Here is a 21,649-nt window from a genome sequence, read left to right on the forward strand (position 1 = left end):
GGTGTGGTCTGTGTGTATGTGTGTGGACTGGGGAACCTCAGGAAGGTTATTATTTATAAGATGGGCGGGTTTAAGAAAGAGATTTAGGAAACTTGAAAATACAAATCTGACTAATAAATGTAAACAATATTGTTAAGTATTCAAACAGAAACAAGTAATAATTGTTCTTTTTTAAGGCAAAGTATTTTGAGGTTTTTACTTTTGGAAGAATAAAACGGTATTTGTCAGAAAATAGACTTGGAGGACCCCAATGGCAGATTCTGTATGTTCCTTTATTAACAGGAGCTGTAGTTTTTGGAGAGCCAATCACTGCAAGCCTTGGGACAGATGGAACACATTATTGGAGCAAAAACTGGGCCAAGGCTGCGGCCTTTGTGGCGTCACCACCACTGAGTCCTGACCCCACAACACCTGACCACCTGAACTCACTATTAGCCTGGTAGGAGAGTTACATCAGTTTAACCCTTGTACATGGCAAACCCAAGGCACTTAGTGTTAGAGAGCAATTTCTTTTTGATTTCCACCTACTAACATGTACAGTGAAAACACTGAATTTAAATGCATTTTTAGTTTGCTACAGGTTAGTAATTTTGCCTGCAAGTGTTGGTTTAAATCCTAGAATATTCCGAGAAGAAGCTTTGTGTTTAGCAGGGGGCAATGATTACAACAATATTTTCCCCTGTTTTCTCCCTCTTTCTCTCCGCCTTGGCTGAAGGTGCTGACTCTTGATGGGGAATGGCTTCATGGGCACTGGCAACCCTCTGGTACCTTGTTCAAGTGGCAATTCTTCATGTATATGCTTAAACAGTGAGTCTCAGCAGGCTATTTGACCACATGAGGCCTCATAATTGAGCCTGATCTCATCCTCATCGACATCCACACATGAATACTTTCAAGTAAGAGTGTCTGGATAGCAGTCTGGAGCAGGAACTCTGGCTGATTCTTTCCCCCCCCCTTCCTCCCATGAGTCCAGGGCTGCTGAGGTCTAGTAAAGCAACTCTATCGCTGATCAGCTACCTTACCTGGGATCTTCCTGATCTGTACGGCTTTACCACTGCCTGCTAGAAAAGAATTTGTTTTAATTACCAATGTAATTATTCAGGGGACTTATGGAGAAGATTCTTCTATAATTTTGGAAAAATTCCATAGAAGCTAGAGTTATATTATTGCAACAATTTGATATCAAGGCTGATGAACGAAGAGATTAATTTCAAATAAATCAATTTAAGTGATAATGTCAGTTTAATCAATGCACATAAAATGTAATTTCTACTTGTGGTATTAAAACCACATAGATACTACACACGATGAGAGCTATCAGGACAATATGTTTATCATTACAAAGTCCCACTTATGCATACGAATGGTTTACTGAGCAGCTGTCTTGATTTATTCCTGAACTGTGTCGCCTTGTAGACTAGTACTGCTTTTTAATTGCTCTTAGGAGTGAATAACATTGAGGGCAAAACGTTGATAATTCTCAAATGAGAATTTTATTTAAAAATTATTGGGATGATTATTTATGACCCTTTTGACAAGTTACACTCTGTTGCTCTGTATCTCTTAGCCAGTGAACGAAGTATAGAAAATGCTATATTTACTATCGTGCTACTTTAGGAACAACTAATTTGATGTGATTTTATCCCCTCTAGTGGAGATCTGCAGGTCACAGGAAGCGGCCACAGTACGTTTACCACTGCTCAGAAAGCCATTGGGAAAGATAACTTTTGCTTAATCCCTGAAGGTACTAATGGCATCGAGGAAAGAATGAGTATCATCTGGGAGAAGGCTGTGGTAAGTTGATGATTTCAATATGAAAATTCAGAAGTCAGTCAGGTATACGTGGGAATAAATTTTTGTCTTCAACGCCTGGGTGGTAATCTCGAAATCAGGCGGGTTCTACAACGACCCAGTCTGCCAGATTACTGTTGAGCCGATTAAGTCGGGCTATGAATCCCTAGGAGGAGGGGATAGCAGGGAAGTGACATTAACATATCACATGTTTGATGCATTTAAGCTAATACTAGGCTACACAGGTATGTGACAGGTTGATTCTTTTTGTGATAAGTTGTCTATCTCTATCATGCAGTTAGGGAGAGGCTACATTTTTACTTCAGGGAAGAAGAGAAAAGCAGTGAACAAGTTGCGCTCTATTGCAGCGTTGGCAGAAACCCAGGAGCAGGTCAGCTGCCGCACCTTTCAGCTATGCAATAATTTGTGTGGTGCAGAGACTGATGAAATGATGTCATCCATCTTCCATTAACATTTTCCTAGCGGGAACTTCCTGCACACATTTAAATGGTTGCTAGAAATATGCATCAGACACAAAATGAGTGGAGAATACACGATACTGATGTCTGCCTATCTTTGTACTCCACTACACCCACATGAGCCGACTGATGAACATAACAGAGACAAATTGTTCCCAAAGAGTCCAAAGCCATGAGTAGTGTCACCTCAAATATAGTCTAGTGAGTTAAAGCACATCAATATTGTGGTTGGCTGTGACCAATATTGTGGTTGGAAGTGACCATGTGCATACTTTATTGAGTTGGTGAGGGGGAAGGGTCATTTATGGATTAGATTTATTGTGGTTGGCATACTTTATATAATTATTGTCGCACTGAATCATTTTATTGTCATTATGAGACTGTGTGTTTATTCTAACCTTGACAAAAGCAGGTTGCATTACTGTAAATTGAAACTCCAATCATTATTGTTGAAAGGCCACAGGTAAAATGGATGAGAATCAATTTGTCGCTGTCACAAGCACCAATGCTGCTAAAATCTTTAACCTGTATCCAAGGAAAGGAAGGATAGCTGTGGGCTCTGATGCTGACCTCGTCATCTGGGACGCTGACACAGTTAAAACAATCTCTGCCAAAACACATCGCTCCGTAAGTAAAACTCTTATTTTGTGGGACTTGGGAAGGGTGGGGGGGGGGGGGGTGGAGAGAATTCATCTAAAATATAATGAATGGCCATTAACCTACCTGTTCACATTGTTGCTTTAGAGATAGTAGTTGGTTAAAAAGCTAAACAGAATTTATCAGAAATATTCCAGATATTGCATGGAAATTGATGCATGGAAGCGGCATGACAGGATTTTGTACTGTTGGATTCTGATAAATACTTTGCTAAGAAATGTTATGCTTGATAAAAAATTGAAGTTGAATCAGTGATTCTATAAAGTGCAAATTCAAATGTCGGTTGGCGAGTCACTGTACTAGGGTTTATGAAGTAACGTAGCCACTCAGTTGAAATGAAAGCAAGATAAAACACTTAACAAGCATATTTTACACAAGGGTGAATAACTTCTAGATATTTTGAAAACTTTGAATGCCTGAATAAGGATTTGTTGTCATTATCATTCAGTAGAATGGAGAGGGGTGTGATGCCAAAAATTGTATGTGACAGGGGTGAAAAGGGCAGGGGTTTGATATAATCTTCACTTTGATCAGGAATATGTTTATCTGCACATGACTGTGTTTTGCATTATTTTTGGTAGGGCACAGATAAAAGGCTGAAGCTCAATTTTTGTCAGTATGGTTTGCACGTCTAATCCTATATACTCCATGAAATACAAAACGGCAATCACCTCTGTACTGTTTGAAAATAAAAGGAAGTCCCTAACCATTATGAGTTGGATACTGTTAAAATTAAGTTCATAATGTTGATTATTTACTTCTGTGTAGGCTGTGGAATATAATATTTTTGAAGGTATGGACTGCCGTGGTGCTCCGTTAGTGGTCATCAGTCAGGGGAATATTGTCCTGGAGGATGGGAATCTGTACGTTAATCAGGGAACAGGCCGCTTCATTCCTCGTAAACCATTCCCTGAATATATATATCAGCGTATCAAGATCCGCAACAAGGTGAGCGGCCATGTTTGTATGTGTATAGAAGGGGGAGTTTTAATGAGGGTGACTGATAATTCATCTCAGTGACTTCAAATGCAATTCCACCTAAAGAGAGCTGATATAAAATATATCCCATATAGGAGTCCATCCAACATCTTATTTAGATGGGAGTTTCAGTAAATTGAATTTGGGTTTGGGTATCAAGGGACATGGAACCAAGGTGGGTAAATGGAAAGATACAGACCAGCCGTGATCTCAATGAATGGCGGAACAGACTCGAGGGGCTGAATGGCCTACTCCTATTGCTATGTTCCCTTCAGTAAATTGAATTTGGGTTCGCTCAACTTTACTGTCGCCCATTGAGAATGTCATAAATGGTTGTAAAATCATGTGCCACATGTGTTCAAATCTCTGAATCATGATACCAGCCATTCAAGCTTTGCAAGCACAGAGCAGAGCTTTTATTGTGGTGAAACTCATAAGTCCTGTGGACTGCATATACCTTCTAATGTTGTGTATAAAGTAACATTGTTTGAGGTCAGTGGTTTCATTTTTAACTTCATAATCCTTAAATATTCCCGGCAATGTTTTGCCCTAATGTCCAGTACACAAATTTTTAAAAAGCAGATTAATCAGCAGTGTGATGTGTTCCATTACCATAGCACCTCTGAGCTGATCCAACCCTATTGCCACCACGGGAATCAGGAAACCGTGAAACCCATGCTGAAAATAGCATCATATTCGGCAATGTAATTTAACAGGACAAATAAACAAAAGGGAAAAGGTTTGTAGTTTCTCTACTTTAGAATAATATTTAAAAAGAACTATCCGATAAAAGAATCTGTTGTCATTTTTAATGGGAATTTATGGCTAATCACTTATAATCATAGAATCATACAGCACAGAAGGAGGCCATTTGGCCCATTGCGCCTGTGCCACTTCTTTGAAAGAGCTATCCATTTGTCCCACTCCCCTGCTCTTTCCTGATAACCCTGCAAATTTTTCCTATTGAATCTGCTTCCACCACCCTTTCAGGCAGTGCATTCCAGATCATAACAACTCGCTGTGTTTAAAAAAAAAATCTCCTCATCTCCCCTTTGGTTCTTTTGCCAACTATCTTAAATCTGTGTCCTCTGGTTACTGGCCCTCCTGTCAGAGGAAACAGTTTCTCCTTATTTACTCTATTAAAATCCCTCATAATTTTGATCACCTCTATTAAATCTCCTATTAACCTTCTCTGCTCTAAGGAGAACAATCCCAGCTTCTCTAGTATCTCCACATATCTGAAGTCTCTCATCCCTGGTACCATTCTAGCAAATCTCCTCTGCACCCTCTCCAAGGCCTTGACATCCTTTTTAAAGTGTGGTGCCCAGAATTGGGCAATAAACTCCAGTTGAGGCCTAAGCAGTGATTTATAAAAGTTCAGCATAACTTCCTTGCTTTTGTACTCTATGCCTGTATTTATATAACCTTTTTAACAGCTTTATCAACTTGTTCTGCCACCTTCAGCGATTTGTGTATGTGAAACCCCAGGTCTCTCTTCCTGCACTCCCTTTAAAATTGTACCATTTAGTTTATATTGTCCCCTCCTCATTCTTCCTCCCAAAATGAATCACTACGCACTTCTAACTTATCTCAGAATGTATCTTAACTTCTTAGCACATAGTTTGAAAATGTCCTTTGTATGATTAAAACTTATGTCTTAACAAGGAGAAACAATATGAGATTATTATTCAGCAAACAAAAAGAGTGGAAGCTATAAGATATGCAATTAATCCTTCTATTGTCTTTCTCTGGTCATTATTCTTCGAATGTATCTGTTCATCGATCACCTCTACCAAGTCGACAGAACTGCATGCAGTGTCTCGAGGGATGTACGATGGGCCTGTGTATGAACTCCCAGTCACTCCCAAATATGTCACCCCAGCTCCTTCAACCAAAACATCCCCAATAAAACCACAACCCACACCGATCCGAAATCTGCACCAGTCTGGGTTTAGCCTATCAGGTGAGATATTTAACGTGAGCAAAGAAACAAAACCTACCGGTACATTCTTTTAAGGAGGTAATGGTGTATTTTCGTAGAGGAAAAATAAATGCTGGTGGCCAGTTACAAAGCAGAGGCATTGGAACTAGTTACTTTCCTGCCCACTCAGCCGGGGAGTCCTGGAGAGGGGGAAGAGAGAAAATATGGCGCTAATATTCCCCTGTTGATGCCGACAAAAAATTAAGAACTGATGCTAATCCCACCTGAATAGCTATGAGCCAGTATTACTCAAATTTTCTGGGTCAGCTTATTTGCATTGTTCTTCACAGATCCAGGTGCAGGCTTGGTAAATGTATGGAGCACACTAGTGGTGTGAGTGGAAAATTGCATGTAAATTTAAAAGTAAATTTAAAGAGATAAGGTAAATTAAAGGGGAGGGTTACAATTGAGGGACAAAGATTCTGAATGCCTTTAGAAAGGTTCAAAAGACATATCAATCCATTAGCAACCTTGCAATCCATTAGCAACCTTGCCATCACTTTTCAGTCCTCTGTTCCTGAAGGGGCAGAGGATTAAGAAGTGATGGCAAGGAGACCTCATTGCAGGCCTGAGGTCGCAGCTGATCATTTACTAGCTACGGTAGCCTGGTGGTACATGTTAGCAACAGGCGTCCATACAACAGATGGCACAGCTCTGCATCTGGCTGTCTGCCAGCCCCACTCCCTGTGAAGACACTTTCCCACAGCCAGTGCCAGATAGGTGCGACAATGCAAGTATGGCTTGTGTCATCTTGGCAGGAGCAGCCAATCAGCTGGCTGACGATCTCTCGGGCATTAACGCGGTACCATGTGTGCTCTGATTCAAGTGCTTCTGGAAAAACATCCAGCATAATGGTTAGCCAGACCATCACATTTAGGTCCACTGTCACTATGGTGGTAATGATGGGTGCACATCTTGGGCTGGATTCTTCATGCTGGATGGTGTTCCAGTGGGACCGCTGCTGCAGCACCCGAAGAGGCAGCTAGGCAGTTAAAGGGGCAGAAGAGCTCCGAAGACTAATACCAGCACTGCCATGTGGGCCTCGGCAGAGATCAAGGCCTGCAAGGTAAGGTATGTGGGCCACTTGGTGTTGTAAAATTGTTTACAATTGTCAACCCCAGTCCATCACCGGCATCTCCACATCAGGCCTATAGAGAAGGAGAGGAGGCTACACAAAGGTCTTTCCCTTCCTTGGAGGACCTCAGAGTCATTACTGGTACTTCCGGGGACCTCTCGTCACTTTCCACATGGCGGCCCCAGGAGGTAGGGCTGTGGGGAATATTTGCCAGGATACAGGGTCCACCCTGCTGCCATTTGCATGCGGCAGGAGCAGCCAGTGGCAGTCCCAGTGCAGCCGGAAGGAGGGAAGTCCAGGTCAGGGAGGGTGAGGCAGCAGCAGGCTTCACCGCCCAAGTGTTCTGACATTCTCTGTCGCTATCCCACCTGTTTTCAAGCAGGATTGTTCATGAGAATTCAGCCCCATATGTCATATCCCCATAATTACCAACATAACAAAACTGGATACAAACAATGCAAGTATGTTACTGGTGTCCATTATTGCAAGGGCTTGCAATAGGCTCTTTAAAGTTTAAATTCCCCCATTCCCCCCCCCCTCCCCCATCCCCGAGGGAGTGAATAGATCACACAGCAACAGTTTTGTTCCTTCCCCAGGGGATGTTTTAAATTTTGGCCATGGAAATTTAGGATGCTTTTTCCTGATTAACAAGGGAGTCAAAGGTTATAGTAGCTAGACGGGAAAGTAGGGTTGAGGTCACAATCAGATCAGCCATGATCTTATCAAATGGCAGAGCAGGCTCGAGGGGCCAAATGGTCTACTCCTGCTCTTAACTCGTATGTTCAAATTCCCCCATCCCCGAGGAAGTGAATAGATCACATGGCAACAGTTTTGTTCCTTCCCCAGGGGAAGTTTTAAAATTTTGGCCATAGAAATTTAGGATGCTTTTTCCTGCCTCGAAGGTGCCAGACTCCCTCCCTGCAGCTAATTCCCTTCTGGGCCTGGCTCGAATCACCCTCCCTCCTCCCCCCGCCCCCTCCCCCAGGGCCTGCCAAAAGCATTTTAATTAGGCTGATCCCAGGAAATTTGCCAAGGTCAGTGGCACATTCTTTGGTTGGGTAGAAGAGACATACTTCTGGAGGTATAGTCACCTCAGAGGAAAATGATGATTGTAGACTCTTAAAAACTTAAGCATGACACAAAATTTGCCATGAATCTCTACTGGTATTAAAAAACTAATGAGAAAATGAGTTATAAATGGTAATTTTCCTTCCTGTTCCATTGCTATATGGTATATATGTGTGTGTAATATATATATATATATATAAAAATAAAAGTATGGTTCAGGAAAGCAGATGAGATGAAATCAAAAAGCTGCAAATTCTAAAAAAAAATCTGGAATAAGAACACAAATGTTGAAAATACACGACGGGTCCATCAGTGATAGAGATCTGTCAGAATCGAAGCTTACCACCTAAAACGGTGACCTATCAATATTTCCTCTTTCTGATGCTGACAGTCCTGCTACGTATTGCCAACATTTTCTGTTTTTTTGCCGCAGGAAAGCAGATTCCAGTTCTGCGCCCATTTGATCTTAAAATACCTCAGGCGGCACAAATTTCTTCGCACTGCTGAAAGAAATGCGCATGTTGATGTGAACTGATGTGAACCATTTTAGCTGATGTGTAAGTGTCAGGGTTAGAACCAAATTGCTGTATGGTATGAAGCATTTCTAAAATCTATAACGGGTGACAGCGATTCGGCTGCTTGTTTTACGCCGTCCGACTTTCTTTTCCATTGCAGTCAACGGAAAAGAAAATCTGGCGGAGTGCAAATCGGGCTGCTGACTCGCTGTCGCCCAATCTCGCGTACCGCCCACGACGTATTTATACCCCATTGTTTGCAATTTCACAATGGATTCTATTGACTTATCATTTCTTGTCACTTTTTTTCTAATGTCCCATTTCTTTTCAGTAGGTTCCCCAAACAAACTCAGGCCTGGAATTTCCTCAGAGCTGCTTCTGCTCAGCCACCGTACCACACTCGCGAGGAAGTTACGGCAGCGGAACGGGAGCAGCTCCGAGGAAGTTGCCGACTTCAGTTTCCTTAGAACGCTGAAGAAAATTTAACGTTCGTTCTTAACTGATTACCGTGCTATATGTGTGTTAGGTGCCCAGTTCGATGACAACATCCCACGCCGTTCTGGACATCGTATTGTCAATCCACCTGGTGGCCGCTCCAACATCACAAGCTTAGGGTGACTACGACTGGAAGATTGAGCAGCTAGTGGCTGATACAAGCAGTTTATTTACCTACAAGGTTATCAGTGTTACAAAAACCAGCGCTCTCTGGTATTTCAGAAAAAAAAAGAAACAAAGTGTGCGTGTGTGTGTGTTTGTCCCATAGAATGAGGTGAATTATGTGATGTGTTTTCGCTTGGAGTTGACCGCAACACAGTTGTGTTTCATACCATTGTCACTTAGCATGGTGCTTCCACTAGCATTATCCATTATGACACTGGTTTAGACATGTTCCTTGTAACTTGATAAGGGTTCTTTGCACATTTTAGCTATTATAGTAAGTTAGTGCATGACGCTAAGAGATGCAATTTCTGTTTTGTGTATTGAAAAATAAACAAACTCTTTAGGACAAATTGCCAAGAACTAAAGTGATTTGGCTGGGTTTGTTAGCTAAACTGGTGTAGGTTTATGGTACAGAATCCTTTTTTTTTTGATCATCAACAAAAATATAATCGGGAGTAGGAAGGTTGAAAAGTTAATATAAATGTGCAAGGCATGGTTATCTCAGTGGCTTCAGTTACATTCAGAGTCTCGCCATAGTATGGACATTGCATTTAAACAAACACTTAAGGAAGAGTTAGTTGTGCAGCTATGATTACCTCACAGCATTAACAGAGAGAACAAATAGTGATCTTAACTGACTAAAAATAAACATCTTATGAAATCATTTTGGAGTTTACATAGTGATTTCGGCTTGCTGTAACCGCGAGACACGTTTCACACTCATTTTGGTTTGCCGCAAACTTGACAATTTTTTCAGTCATTTTACCTTGCTGTAAGCTTGAGAAATATTTCATAACAGAAGGCTTAAGAGTAGGTGTTTTCGCAAAAAGAAATTGAGCTGTTTTATTCGAGGTGATGCAAGTTGATGCAAGTTAGTGCAAGAAATGTCTCAGAATTGAACAGTGGAGACTGAGAAATGCCAGCGTGGAGTTCATCCGCCGTACAGTCTTAAGCCACAGTCACATTTTTTAACTTTTTGATACTGATTCTTCCTTTGTATTCATATACATTTGTACTTACTATTTCAAACTGAATACTCTGGTGTTGTGACTCTACACTTGAGCCCTAAGGCTGTGAAATAAATGATGCCTAAAAATTCCATTCTGCTTTTTTTGCGGTTTATTTATTTATCTGTACTCAAATGCTCATAGTGTTTTTTTTGAATAACAACATCAACAGTTATTTTACTTTTGCCCTCATATTTTGAAAGATTTCCCCTTTCGCTCTTTCCCTGAGAAGGCAGTGGCGCATCCTTCTCCAAGACCACTGCTAAGGCTGTTCTGGAGCCAACTGCTTTCTCCGGGTGATTTGTAATAACTTGCCTTGTGGGGAACCACAAATCAGAACTCAAGTCTTCCCATTCTCTGGTCTACATATTAACAGTAATAGGTCAATTCTACCAATTGTTACTTGTACTGTAGCATGGTAAACTGTACAGCTTTCAGGTATTACAAAAGGCTTAAATGTAAATCCAAAAAACTGATTACATATCAGGTGCTAATTATTACGTAAAATTAATTTCACTCTTTAAAAAAGACATGTGTGCTTATTTATAGCTATGATCGCTCATGATCCTTGTAGCTAAAATATCCTTGATGATGGATTCTTGTATATGTATTTGAAATATTTCTTCATAAAGAGGTGCAACATAAGTCCAACAACAAACTTACCATTGATAAATCCAATTGATGTGTCAGCTTGGGCATTTGGCAGCACTCATTGGGATTGAAAATTAAGGATTTGAGCCCTGCTGCAGGACTTGAACATATATTCAGGCCCTCTGTTATCTCATCTGTTTATAATCTTGTGTCAGACAGTAAACAGACAGGCTGTTTAGCTGTGTAAACCAGCTGAGGTATTTACACACAACAAAAGACCATCAACCATGTGCAAAGATGAGGCTCTTTGGAGCTCCAACACACTGTGCTATAAGCTGTTAGGATGTGGGCTCATGTCCACAGTTTCCCACATGTTAAGCTCCCGATTTCAGACATGTCATTGTGTGTAGGTGTGGAGAAGAAGACGGGCACTTCCCCACGGGAAGGGAAATCAGAGGGTCATCCCAACCTGCTCTTGCATTCTTGTTGGTAGTGACTGATATAACGGCATTCATAAAATTAGAATCCTGAAAACGGACCATCTACACAATCTCCCTGTCGAGATGATGAGAGGTGTGGGGAGATTACAGTGGACAAGGTTTTTAAAATAAAAGCAACATAAAAGTGGATAAATTCAAAACCAATTATATTTGTTTTTAACTTGTATTTTTTACCTTACGTTCATATCAATTAATTTAGCCACTACTGCAACATATAAATTACTGTTAAACTGAAGCAAGCACAAATACAATACTGCCAATTTGTGGTAACTGTTACACAGGTCCATTAAATACAAAGTTCAGACATACATATAAGTAATGTTAAAATATAATTAGATTAAATCTGTACAAAATAACCACCAATTTGGAATCAGTAACAATGAACATCCAAGGGAATTCTTCAATATAAAATTAAATATGTTTAATACTAATAGATCTCTTGTCGCATTGTTCACATTGAGTCAGCTGCTCCCCTGACTATTGTGTGTGTCATTCTGCCCCTCTGACATGTTTGTCTTTCTTTTGTCTGTACCAGTCCTGCCCCCCTCCCCCAATTTCTGTCTCTAATTTGTCAACATGATCTTTCCTTCTCTCCAATAGAGCTGTTTCTTTCTTTGCTTTGATCTCTCACATCTGTTAATCTCTCTGATCTTTTCCGCCCATTCATGTTTGCTGTGATCTCTTACAGCTATTTCTCTTCCTCTCACTATCCCCCCATCTGATATCACCCTGTCTCACTGATGTCTCTCTTTCTTTGCCCAGTCTCTGTGAAGGCTTCCATCCATTTGTCTTCCCCTGATCTTACACCCAGTTGTCGCTTTCTCACCTTCTCCCCATCTCTTGTGTCTATTTCAGTTTCCCGTCTCTCTCTGCCTTCATCTCTCCCTATCTCTCTTTATACCCATCGCTGCCATTTGTGTCTCCTCCCAGTTTTTCGCCTATCTCTGGTCTGCCTATCTCCCCATGTCTCTTTTCACAGTTACCCTCCTCTCCTCCAAGTTTCTCTCCACACTGACTTTTCTCCACAACCCTGACATATATCTGTGACCCTGTGCCTGACATCACTGGTCCTGCAAGATGGGCAGGCTGGAACAGCTGAAGCAGGTGCTAGTAAAAAAAAATTAAATGGTCAGTTCAGCTGAAGAAAGTGGAAGGCCAGGGAGTGAAAGAGCGGGTGATAGAAAGGGAAAGTGGCAGGCAGGGCACAGTCAGAAGCTGAGCAGAGTTTGAGCAGGATGCAAAGAAGGGTTGGAGAGGCCATTGAGAGTCGCAAAAGGGTGAGGCAATAGCAGGGCAGCAAAGCATGACCACGAGCGGCGGTGGAAGGCTGGGAAGCCAACATACAAGCAGGCGGGCAAAGAAGGGAGAGAAGCAGATGGGAAACTTGTGGTATTTTTCAATCCTTTTACAAAGGGGGCCAAGGGGGCACTTTTTGCAGGGGTGGAGCACTGTCACTCCTCCCTGGACTCGACTCTGCTGGCTGGTAGTTCTGGCCTCCTTTACTGAGCAATATGGCGTGGGAGCCTGTCTGTCCCTCAAACTTTGGCTCATGATGTTTTCCTTAATCACTGCGGATAGATAGATACATAAGTAAGATAAATGCTACGGTTACATAATTAATTATCTGGCTATCATCTGAAGGAATAGCTATTTACTATACATCTGTTTAGGGAGTGCCTTTTTATGACAAATGCCAATAAATATATAAAATATTAGTTTAATCTTTTCTCTTTTGCATTTTTCCTTCAGCAAACATTTCTGCACCAATGCTCAGTGTATATAAGCATAACCTTTGATTAAAGCATTCTAATTTCAGGACTTTTATTAGAGCATCACTCCAAACTTGAATAATGGTACAGTCCTTCCAAAAGTTGCTAACTATTTATATGAACAATTTTTGTTTTTGGAGCTCTCAGTATAAACAATTAAAAAAGGAGCCATTATAACTATTTAAAATACAACCTATAAAAATTTCACTTTTAAATTTGGTATTATTTGAAGTTTTATTTGTCGTACATCTAAAACACTATGAACAAACCCTTGAATGTTGTCCATATATTTTGTCTGGAAAGTTTCCGTATAAAAAGTTGAAGAATTAATGGTTTACTTTTAATGTATTTTTTAAGCAAATTCTGGTTATGTTTGTTGTCCTATTAATGGTTTCCTTGTGGGTTTTCGTTCTCAGTAATATTCTTTACAAACAGCAAGTCCTGACATGCTCTGGGAATGGTCAGTCTTGCTGTCAATCTTTAAAAAAAAATTAGATGTTGTGGGTACAGGGGCATGCTGGGAAGTGGAGACTGCTACCCTAATTGGCCTCTTCAAATGACAATGATGAGTCCAGCACATGAGGCACACGCTTCTGATGGAAACTAATGTGAAAGTAATTTCTAACACACAAAGTGCTGTTGAATAGGGTAAGTTGAATAATGTTCTTGTAAATTCTGTAATTTCTTTATGTCTTTATTATGTTACAAACCTTATTTCCAGCAGTAAGTGCTCAGCAATTTAATTGGTTTGCTGCATTTTCTTAATGGGTGTGGCTAACAGTCCATTTTTGATTGGTAGTTTTTGAACTTCATGATTGATGGTTTTCATTCTTGCATTCTTTCATTCTTTACCTATTCAGTTGTAATTTATTTCTGTTTTATATGAAATTTGAGCCAATTGAATACATGCGAACAGAAATTTATTCGCATATCTGTAGGCACGATGTCCAAAGTGCGGCTGATGAAACACACACATTTTTAAAATATAGCCTGAGGAATAAGGATGTATGGAAACTCTTAAACAAATATAAACCAGAAAAAGTCCCTTAAAAGCTGCCCTAGTTATTTTAAAAATAATACTCTCACCAAGAAATAAGCAACACTTTATCCTTTCTACAGGAGATCAGGGGGAAAAGATAACCTAAATCGGAGGGGGAAAACATGCTACAGCACAATGATGCTACATTTATCAGTACATGAATGAACTGGTATTTTGTAAGAAGAAACCGATGTCAGAGGGCAGCAGCAAAACCACAGCCTAAAATAATACAATAAAAACAATTTCAATCAAAGTGCAGGAGAAAATATCAAACTTTATAATTTTACAGCAATAAATTATTTACACCTTTACAGTAGGTTTTTGAAACATTCCTATGGTTGACAAGTGCTAGTGTGCTTTGCAATATATTTCATATACTCAGCAGCACTTTCTGTCCTGCACAGTCACTAATTCCAGATATGTGGATAACTGTTAGGTTTTGTACCTTGCTTTTTCCCTGAGGGGTTGCCTGTGTTTTCTTCAAAGAATCACCATTTTGGTTCTTGCTTTATCTGTACTTTTTTTTACTATGAAACGTAGGTAAAGGGCCAAAACATGTTGTGGAACATCACCAAAGCAGAAAAGATAAATCAGCAAGTAATTAGGTGACACCAAGTTTGAATTTTAAAAGCCTGAAGATTGTAGGAGGAAGAAATGACTGAGGGAAGTAAGGAATTCATATCCTGCAAAAGAATACTTTAGAGTGGCAAACCATGTGCTGAATCCTGATTTTGTCATGGTGAGGATGTAGGGAGGGGAAGGAGCGTGTAGGATGGTGTATTTGCAGCTTAGTATGACCAAAGTTCAAAGGAGCAATGAGTATCAATGAAATAGAAGAATGTTAGTGATGGAGAGAAATGAGAGAGAGAGGTTGCCTATCAGGTGATACTTTTCTTGTATCCTGCTGAGGAGTGTGAGAGTTGTTAGAGGAGCGTTCCCAGATATGGGAGTAGTGCACAAGTCTTGAATGGACTTGGGATTTATAGAGAGTTAAGGGTTCATGAGGGAATAGAATTTCTCCATGAAAGAGGAAAATAATAACCTTTATGGAGAAAGCATTAACAGTGGAGGCAATGTGAGAGTTCCATTTGAGGTCGGAGGAAATAGTAAGACCGAGATTGTCAATAGATGAAGTTACGGCCAAGTATCAAACAGCAGTTTCCCAGAGGTATATGACATAGGGAACAAGTGGATTGCCGATCGACAAAATACATTCTGGTAATCATGGATTAGGCTTGAACTTTCAAGGTGATGAATAATTTGTGAATTTGTACGTTTGATAACTTTAGAAATTACTAATGTAAAGATGATAGGCCAGTGCTTAGAAGAGTAGGAAGGACCTCATTCTTAGGGATAGGGGGAACATAAGGAAAGATGGACTGGTAGTAAGAGAAATTAAAGAGAGGACAAAGAACAGGAGTTAAGTTTGGAGGGACACACAATCAGAAACGGAGGGCTTATTGCAGTCCAGAGAATAGAGTATCTGACAGACCTAACAAGGGTAAAACTTGATGTTGGTCACAGTAATCAGTGACAGCAAAGTTGGAGTAGAAACATTTCTGTTGTAACATGTAGCTTGTAATATACCTCAATGGTCTGACGGTTTATTCCTGCTGCTGCTTCTACATGGCATCACTCTCTGCCTGGTGTGGAAATAGGGTACTTCTGGGTTCCTTCTTTTTACATGTTCCACTTGTAGTTCCTGTTTGGAAATTTCCAAATGTTTTACAATGAGAATAAACAATCGTTGGGAATGTTTTACAATGCTGTTTCTGAATATGTTATCTAAATTAGAGTGTGCATGTAGTCTTGAACATAGATTTAATATCTCTTTAAAAATAAGTGGATGTCCCATAGCACTTTTTATGGTTAGTAGGAGGAAAGGCCGTTTTATAAGAACATGAGCATTGTAGCATGTAATGTTAAAGAGTCACCTGTAAACGAGGACAAGAATTTTTGAAATCAATGGGGAGTCAGTGGGATCAGTAACGACTTGGTAATGGGTGAACACGACTTTGTATGTGAGAATGGATTCTGTAAGAGTTGGAATTTATGCAGCGTGGAGCTTAGGAGGTTGGATGGTTGGAAAAGTTGAACCTGGTGGTGACAAAGGTTTGAGTGAGGGTTTCAGTGGCAGAGTGGTGAGGTAATAGTAGAGGGAAGTGATGTTCCAGAGATGGAAGTAAGCAGTTCGAATGGTGGACTGAATGTGATTTGAAACTCAGTTAGGGGTCAAACAGGATGTAGAGGCTGCACAATATTAATTTTAGCCAAAGAAAGCACCTGGGGAGGGAAATAAATTCAGGAGTTTCTGATGAGAACCAAACAGGATGGCTTCAGTCTTGTCAGTGTTCAGCTAAAGGAAGCTCTGGCCCATCATTAACGCATGGTTTTGGACAGGTAGTTAGACAGCACAACAACAGTAGTGCAGGCGAGGAAATAGCAGGTAGGTAAAGCTGGGTGTCATCAACATACACCTGGAAGTTGACCTCATGCTTATGGTTAATGTCACTGAGAAGTAATATGTAGATAAAGAATAGGAGGGGACCAAGGAAGGAACTTTGAGGTAAAGCTATCGCAAGAGATGTGTTGACTATGGAGGTAGCAATGGAGCCATGAAAGGGCAGCGCAACAGAGGTAGATCACAGAGGAGAGTCAGTATAAAAGGATGGAGTGATCAGGGAGATTTCAGTGCTGCAGACAGGACTGCACCTAGACTGAAAGGATGGTGGGCAAGACAGGTGTTGATTTGTATTGTAATGGTATATTCAAAGACTTTACGGCGGAAGGGGAAGTTAAGAAATGGGATAGCAGTTGGAGGATGGGTGGGTCAAGGGTGGGCTTCTTAAAGAGGAGGATGATGGCAGCAGTTTACATTCCTTTCTCTCTCTCTCTCTCTCTAAATAGATATATATATTACAATAATATACTGCTTTGCAGAGGTGATATATTATGTAAGTGTATATTAATTACATTTGAATGGAATAGGTTGCTAAATAATGAACAAATTTCCCTCTCGAGAAAGAGAAGAAAAAGTGTATGGAAGTGTTTGCCTTTGCTTTATATAAACTGTGGATGCATCTGGTTGAAGTGTTAAGCACAACTTAAAGCAGCCCCAGCAATATCTGAGCATTTATTTGTTTAAATAAAATAAACTCAGTTTCCTACCTGAAATGAATTTTTTCTCCAGAGCCTTCCAATCTGCTTGAGACACTCTGGCTAAAGCAGCAAGTTGAGACATGAATGTTTGTTCTGCCATCTGAATGGTAAAATTAGAAAGAAAAATAATTACATTACTAAAAGATTACATTTTGGCCATTCCCTATGTGAAGTCACTCAGAATCCAAATCCTATGTGAAATCAGTCAGAATTCAAAACCACCACTAATCTGGCATCAAAATTTTTTTTCTTTCGTTCATGGGATGTGGGCGTCACTGGCAAGGCCAGCATTTATTGGCCATCCCTAATTGCCCAATGAGATTGGCAATCTCATTGAGAAAGGCTCCAGAATGGGCGGTGTGGCAAAAGAAAACTGTCACTTTAGTACAGTAGGGGGTGCTCTTTTGAGATTTTTGCAAAGGCATCTTATTGGAGCTTTACTCTGCATCTAACTGTGCAATATAACCAATCTGGGCGTGCTTGATGCTATACTAGGTACTGAAATAGAAAGTCTTCCATTCCCCAGTTCTAGCATTTCTCACCTTGGTGAATACAAAAAAAGTCATAAAAAGTTAACTCCTAAATGGTGAAAAAAGTTAGCTAACAATTTAATGTACTGCAACACAACAAAGACATTCTTCCGCAAACTGATTTTACAGGATAAAAATTAAAAACCTGGCATAAGACTTGATAGGATCTTTTCTCTTGTTAACTTCCACCCCTCGTCACTGTTGTTGGGGTGTGGTTCCATAGATGCCACATGCCCCTGGGACCTCACCCAATGACCATATTTCATGTGCGAACTTGGACAATAAGTATTGGCGGGCTGTTCGCCAAGACTGATTGGGGTGGAAATGGAAAAGGGGACAAATATGACCAATTTTGCAGGGCTATGCCTTGCGCCCCAAGGATGCTTGAAAAATACCTGAAGCCATATTGGCCTCAGACAAGTTTCAGGTGTTTGGGCCAGATGCCTATATCAAGTCTTAAGTTCCTTGCATATGCTAATGAGGGGCCAAACGCCTGTTTTAGATCCCTTGATTGAGAAATTGGGCTGCCCTGAGCAGAGCAGGTGTCGATCCTGCTTTTCTCATGTTTTTGTGGCGTGGATACATTTTTGAAGGTTGAAGTGGAGCCAGGAGGGGCCGGAGTGCTCCTCCCAGCTCCACAGCACTCCCGAGGGCCACTGCCGACCCCCGATTCGGCCCCCTTCCTGATGTCCTCGCTCTTTCCTACCTCCCCACACCCCTCACCTTCCAGCAAGGCAAGCGGCCCGAAATTCATGTGCTGAAACGGTCGAGCTACCTATAATGGTGTAACAGACATCGACAGCTCACCTAAATTATTGAAATGAGGCTCACTGCCTAATTTCGGGCAGGCTTCAGACATCCCAGATGAGGATTCTGGTACCAGAAATGGGCCCAGATGAATTTCTACAACATTGTATCCTCATTCAATGTCCACATGTGTTTTTCCAGCAAGACTCACACTAGAGAGATCAGGAGTAGAAACCTTGGTTGATTTTCCCGTTCCGTACTTCTAAGTGTTGATGTGAACTTTTACATCTGTCAATGCCCGGGTTGAGATCAGCTAGCTTAGCACAGATTGTGGATTGAATCTGGAAGACATCTGATCTGTATAGTTTGAACTACACTACGCAATAAGTTACAAATAGGTATGATTTATTAATTTCATCCCATCAGTTATGTCTGAGACAAATTCCATTTGGAAAGCCACATACATCAAACCAGCAGAATATACACGGCTTTGTTAAAGGAAAATCGTGTTTGACTAACTTGATTGAGTTCTTTGATGAAGTGACGGAGAGGTTTATGAGGGTAGTGTACTTGATGTTGTGTATATGGATTATCAAAAGGTATTTGATAAAGTACCACATAATAGACTGGTAGCAAAATTAAAGCCCATGGGATTAAAGGGACAGTGGCAGCGTGGATACAAAATTGGCTAAGTGACAGAAATCAGAGCTGGGGTTGTTCTCCTTAGAGCAGAGAAGGTTGAGAGGAGATTTGATAGAAGTGTTCAAAATCAAGAAGGGTTTAGATGAAGTAAATGAGGAGAAACTGTCCCCATTGGCAGAAGAGTCGAGAACCAGAGGACACAGATTTAAGGCGATTGGCAAAAGAACCAAAGGCGACATAAGGAAAAACCTTTTTACTCAGTGAGTTGTTATGATCTGGTATGTGCTGCCTGAAAGGGTGGTGGAGGCAGATTCAATCATGGTTTTCAAAAAGGAATTGGATAAATACTTGGAAGGGGAAAAATTTGCAGGGCTACGTGGAATGTGCGGGGGAATGGGACTAACTGGATTACTCTTACAAAGAGCTGGCACAGGCTTGATGGGCCGAATGGCCTCCTTCTGTGCTGTAACCATTCTATTCTATGTAATGGTGAACGGTTGTTTTTCAGACTGGAGGGAAGTATATAGTGGTGTTCCCCAGGGGTCAGTATTAGGACCACTGTTCTTCTTGTTATATATTACTGACTTGGACTTGGGTATAGAGGGTATAATTTCAAAGTTTGCAGATGGCACGAAATTCGGAAATGTGGTAAACAACGTGGAGGATAGTAGCAGACTTCAGGAGGACATAGACAGACTGGTGAAATGGGCAGACACATGGCAGATGAAATTTAACGCAAGGAGGTGTGAAGTGATACATTTTGGTAGGAAGAATGAGGTGAAGCAATATAAATTAAATTATACAATTTTAAAGGGGGTGCAGGAACAGAGAGACCTGGGGGTGCACATACACAAATCTTTGAAGGTGGCAGGACAAGTTGAGAAGGCAGTTAAAAAAGCATATGGGATTCCGGGCTTTATTAATAGAGGCATAGAGTACAAAAGCAAGGAAGTTATGCTAAACCTTTATAAAATACTGGTGAGGCCTCAGCTGGAGTATTGTGTTCACTTCTGGGCACCACACTTTAGGAAGGATGTCAAGGCTTTAGAGAGGGTGAACAAGAGGTTTACTAGAATGGTACCAGGGATGAGGGACTTTAGTTACATGGAGAGATTGGAGAAGCTGGGGTCGTTCATCTTGGAACAGAGAAGGTTAAGGGGAGATTTGATAGAGGTGTTCAAAATCATGAACAATTTTGATAGAGTAAATAAGAAGAAACTGTTTCCAGTGGCAGAAGGGTTGGTAACCAGAGGACACAGATTTAATGTGATCGACGAAAGAGCCAGAGGCGACATTGGGACACATTTTTTTACACAGCAAGTTGTAATGTTCGGGAATGCGCTGCCTCAAAGGGTGGAAGCAGATTCAATAGTAACTTTCAAAAGGGAATTAGATAAACACTTGAAGGGAAAAAAATTACAGGGCAGTGGGGAAAGAGCAGGGGGAGTAGGACTAATTGGATAGCTCTTTCAAAGAGCCGGCACAGGCACGATGGGCCGAATGGCCTCCTCCTGTGCTGTACCTACTATGATACTATGTTGTTAGCATTTGTTTAGTTAATTAGTACAGGAGCAAATTAACAAAGCACAATCAAAATCCTGCACTCATCTGTGATATTGATTGACTGCATTGCTAATGTTTTCTTTCATTTTCATCAGTTGTTATTTACCTACAACAGTACAAGATCTAAAATCTGCAGAGCTGAATGTTTAACATGTTCATGTGACATTCCTCTGTCCACCATTTTAACACAGCTATTAGCCCATTTATTTTAAACTGGTTAACGTGTCCGCTGAAATAGTGGACAATGAATGTCTTACGAATGCATTGATCAACTAATATCAGTCATTTCTAGACTTACAATGACCAGTGTTGTACCTTCAAGCGTTTATCAACTTGCTCCTTGAGCTGATGAAGCAGCAATGTTCTCTGCTTTAGGAACTGCATATTCATCTCCTCTTCAAACAACAGCATGGATCTCGTCTTCCTCTGCTGCACCACCAGCCTATCGGCAGCAACAGAGACAGAGAGGTGATTACTTTGAAATTAAACCACCTTCTCTCCCAGCTTCCAACTAGTAAGCTGTACAGACATAACCATCAGGGGTATTGTTGTGATAGTATACTGTCAAATTTTGTTTGATAACTCTCCTGTGAAGCGCCTTGGGACGTTTTAATATTTTAAAGGTGCTATATAAGTGCAAGTTGTTGCTGCTCTTCTACTGCTCATATTATTTATCTCTGAAACATACACAAATTAAAAAGTCTGTGGCAGGGTTTATTTTTCCAGCCATCCTTAATGATGGGTGTCTAGATAAATTTGAAATGATTTACATCTTTCCTAACATCTCATTGAAACACAAGTATAAGAAGTACTAGAATCAAGTGTTCCTGATCTATGTATAAAACTGATTAGTTATATACGGGAACAGTATTGCACAGTTGTCAATATATTGGTGTAA

General features: G+C 40.7%; 2 protein-coding genes across 5 annotated transcripts in view; one reads left to right on the plus strand and one right to left on the minus strand.

Annotated features, from left to right (window-relative positions):
- The window catches only part of LOC137328465 (dihydropyrimidinase-related protein 1-like), a 48,598-nt gene extending 38,311 nt beyond the window's left edge, over nucleotides 1-10,287 (plus strand). The window contains exons 9-14 of one of the 2 annotated variants that reach the window (XM_067994340.1): nucleotides 283-439; nucleotides 1,653-1,794; nucleotides 2,727-2,897; nucleotides 3,696-3,885; nucleotides 5,713-5,868; nucleotides 9,071-10,287. In XM_067994340.1, the coding sequence (XP_067850441.1) occupies nucleotides 283-439; nucleotides 1,653-1,794; nucleotides 2,727-2,897; nucleotides 3,696-3,885; nucleotides 5,713-5,868; nucleotides 9,071-9,162 (908 nt within the window). In that variant the 3' untranslated portion in view covers nucleotides 9,163-10,287. Of the gene's footprint in view, nucleotides 1-282; nucleotides 440-1,652; nucleotides 1,795-2,726; nucleotides 2,898-3,695; nucleotides 3,886-5,702; nucleotides 5,869-9,070 lie in introns of both variants that reach the window. The other variant, XM_067994339.1, reaches the window with a different exon arrangement.
- Nucleotides 10,288-10,305: 18 nt separating this feature from the next.
- LOC137328429 (evC complex member EVC-like) overlaps nucleotides 10,306-21,649 on the minus strand; it is a 47,174-nt gene continuing 35,830 nt past the window's right edge. For all 3 annotated transcript variants that reach the window (XM_067994338.1, XM_067994337.1, XM_067994336.1), the window contains exons 18-21: nucleotides 21,067-21,193; nucleotides 17,279-17,369; nucleotides 15,698-15,812; nucleotides 10,306-12,870 (exon numbers count right to left, since the gene is read on the minus strand). In XM_067994338.1, the coding sequence (XP_067850439.1) occupies nucleotides 15,733-15,812; nucleotides 17,279-17,369; nucleotides 21,067-21,193 (298 nt within the window). In that variant the 3' untranslated portion in view covers nucleotides 10,306-12,870; nucleotides 15,698-15,732. The remainder of the gene's footprint in view (nucleotides 12,871-15,697; nucleotides 15,813-17,278; nucleotides 17,370-21,066; nucleotides 21,194-21,649) is intronic.

The sequence above is a fragment of the Heptranchias perlo genome, chromosome 1 (assembly GCF_035084215.1).
Source record: "Heptranchias perlo isolate sHepPer1 chromosome 1, sHepPer1.hap1, whole genome shotgun sequence".
Classification (NCBI taxonomy): domain Eukaryota; kingdom Metazoa; phylum Chordata; class Chondrichthyes; order Hexanchiformes; family Hexanchidae; genus Heptranchias; species Heptranchias perlo.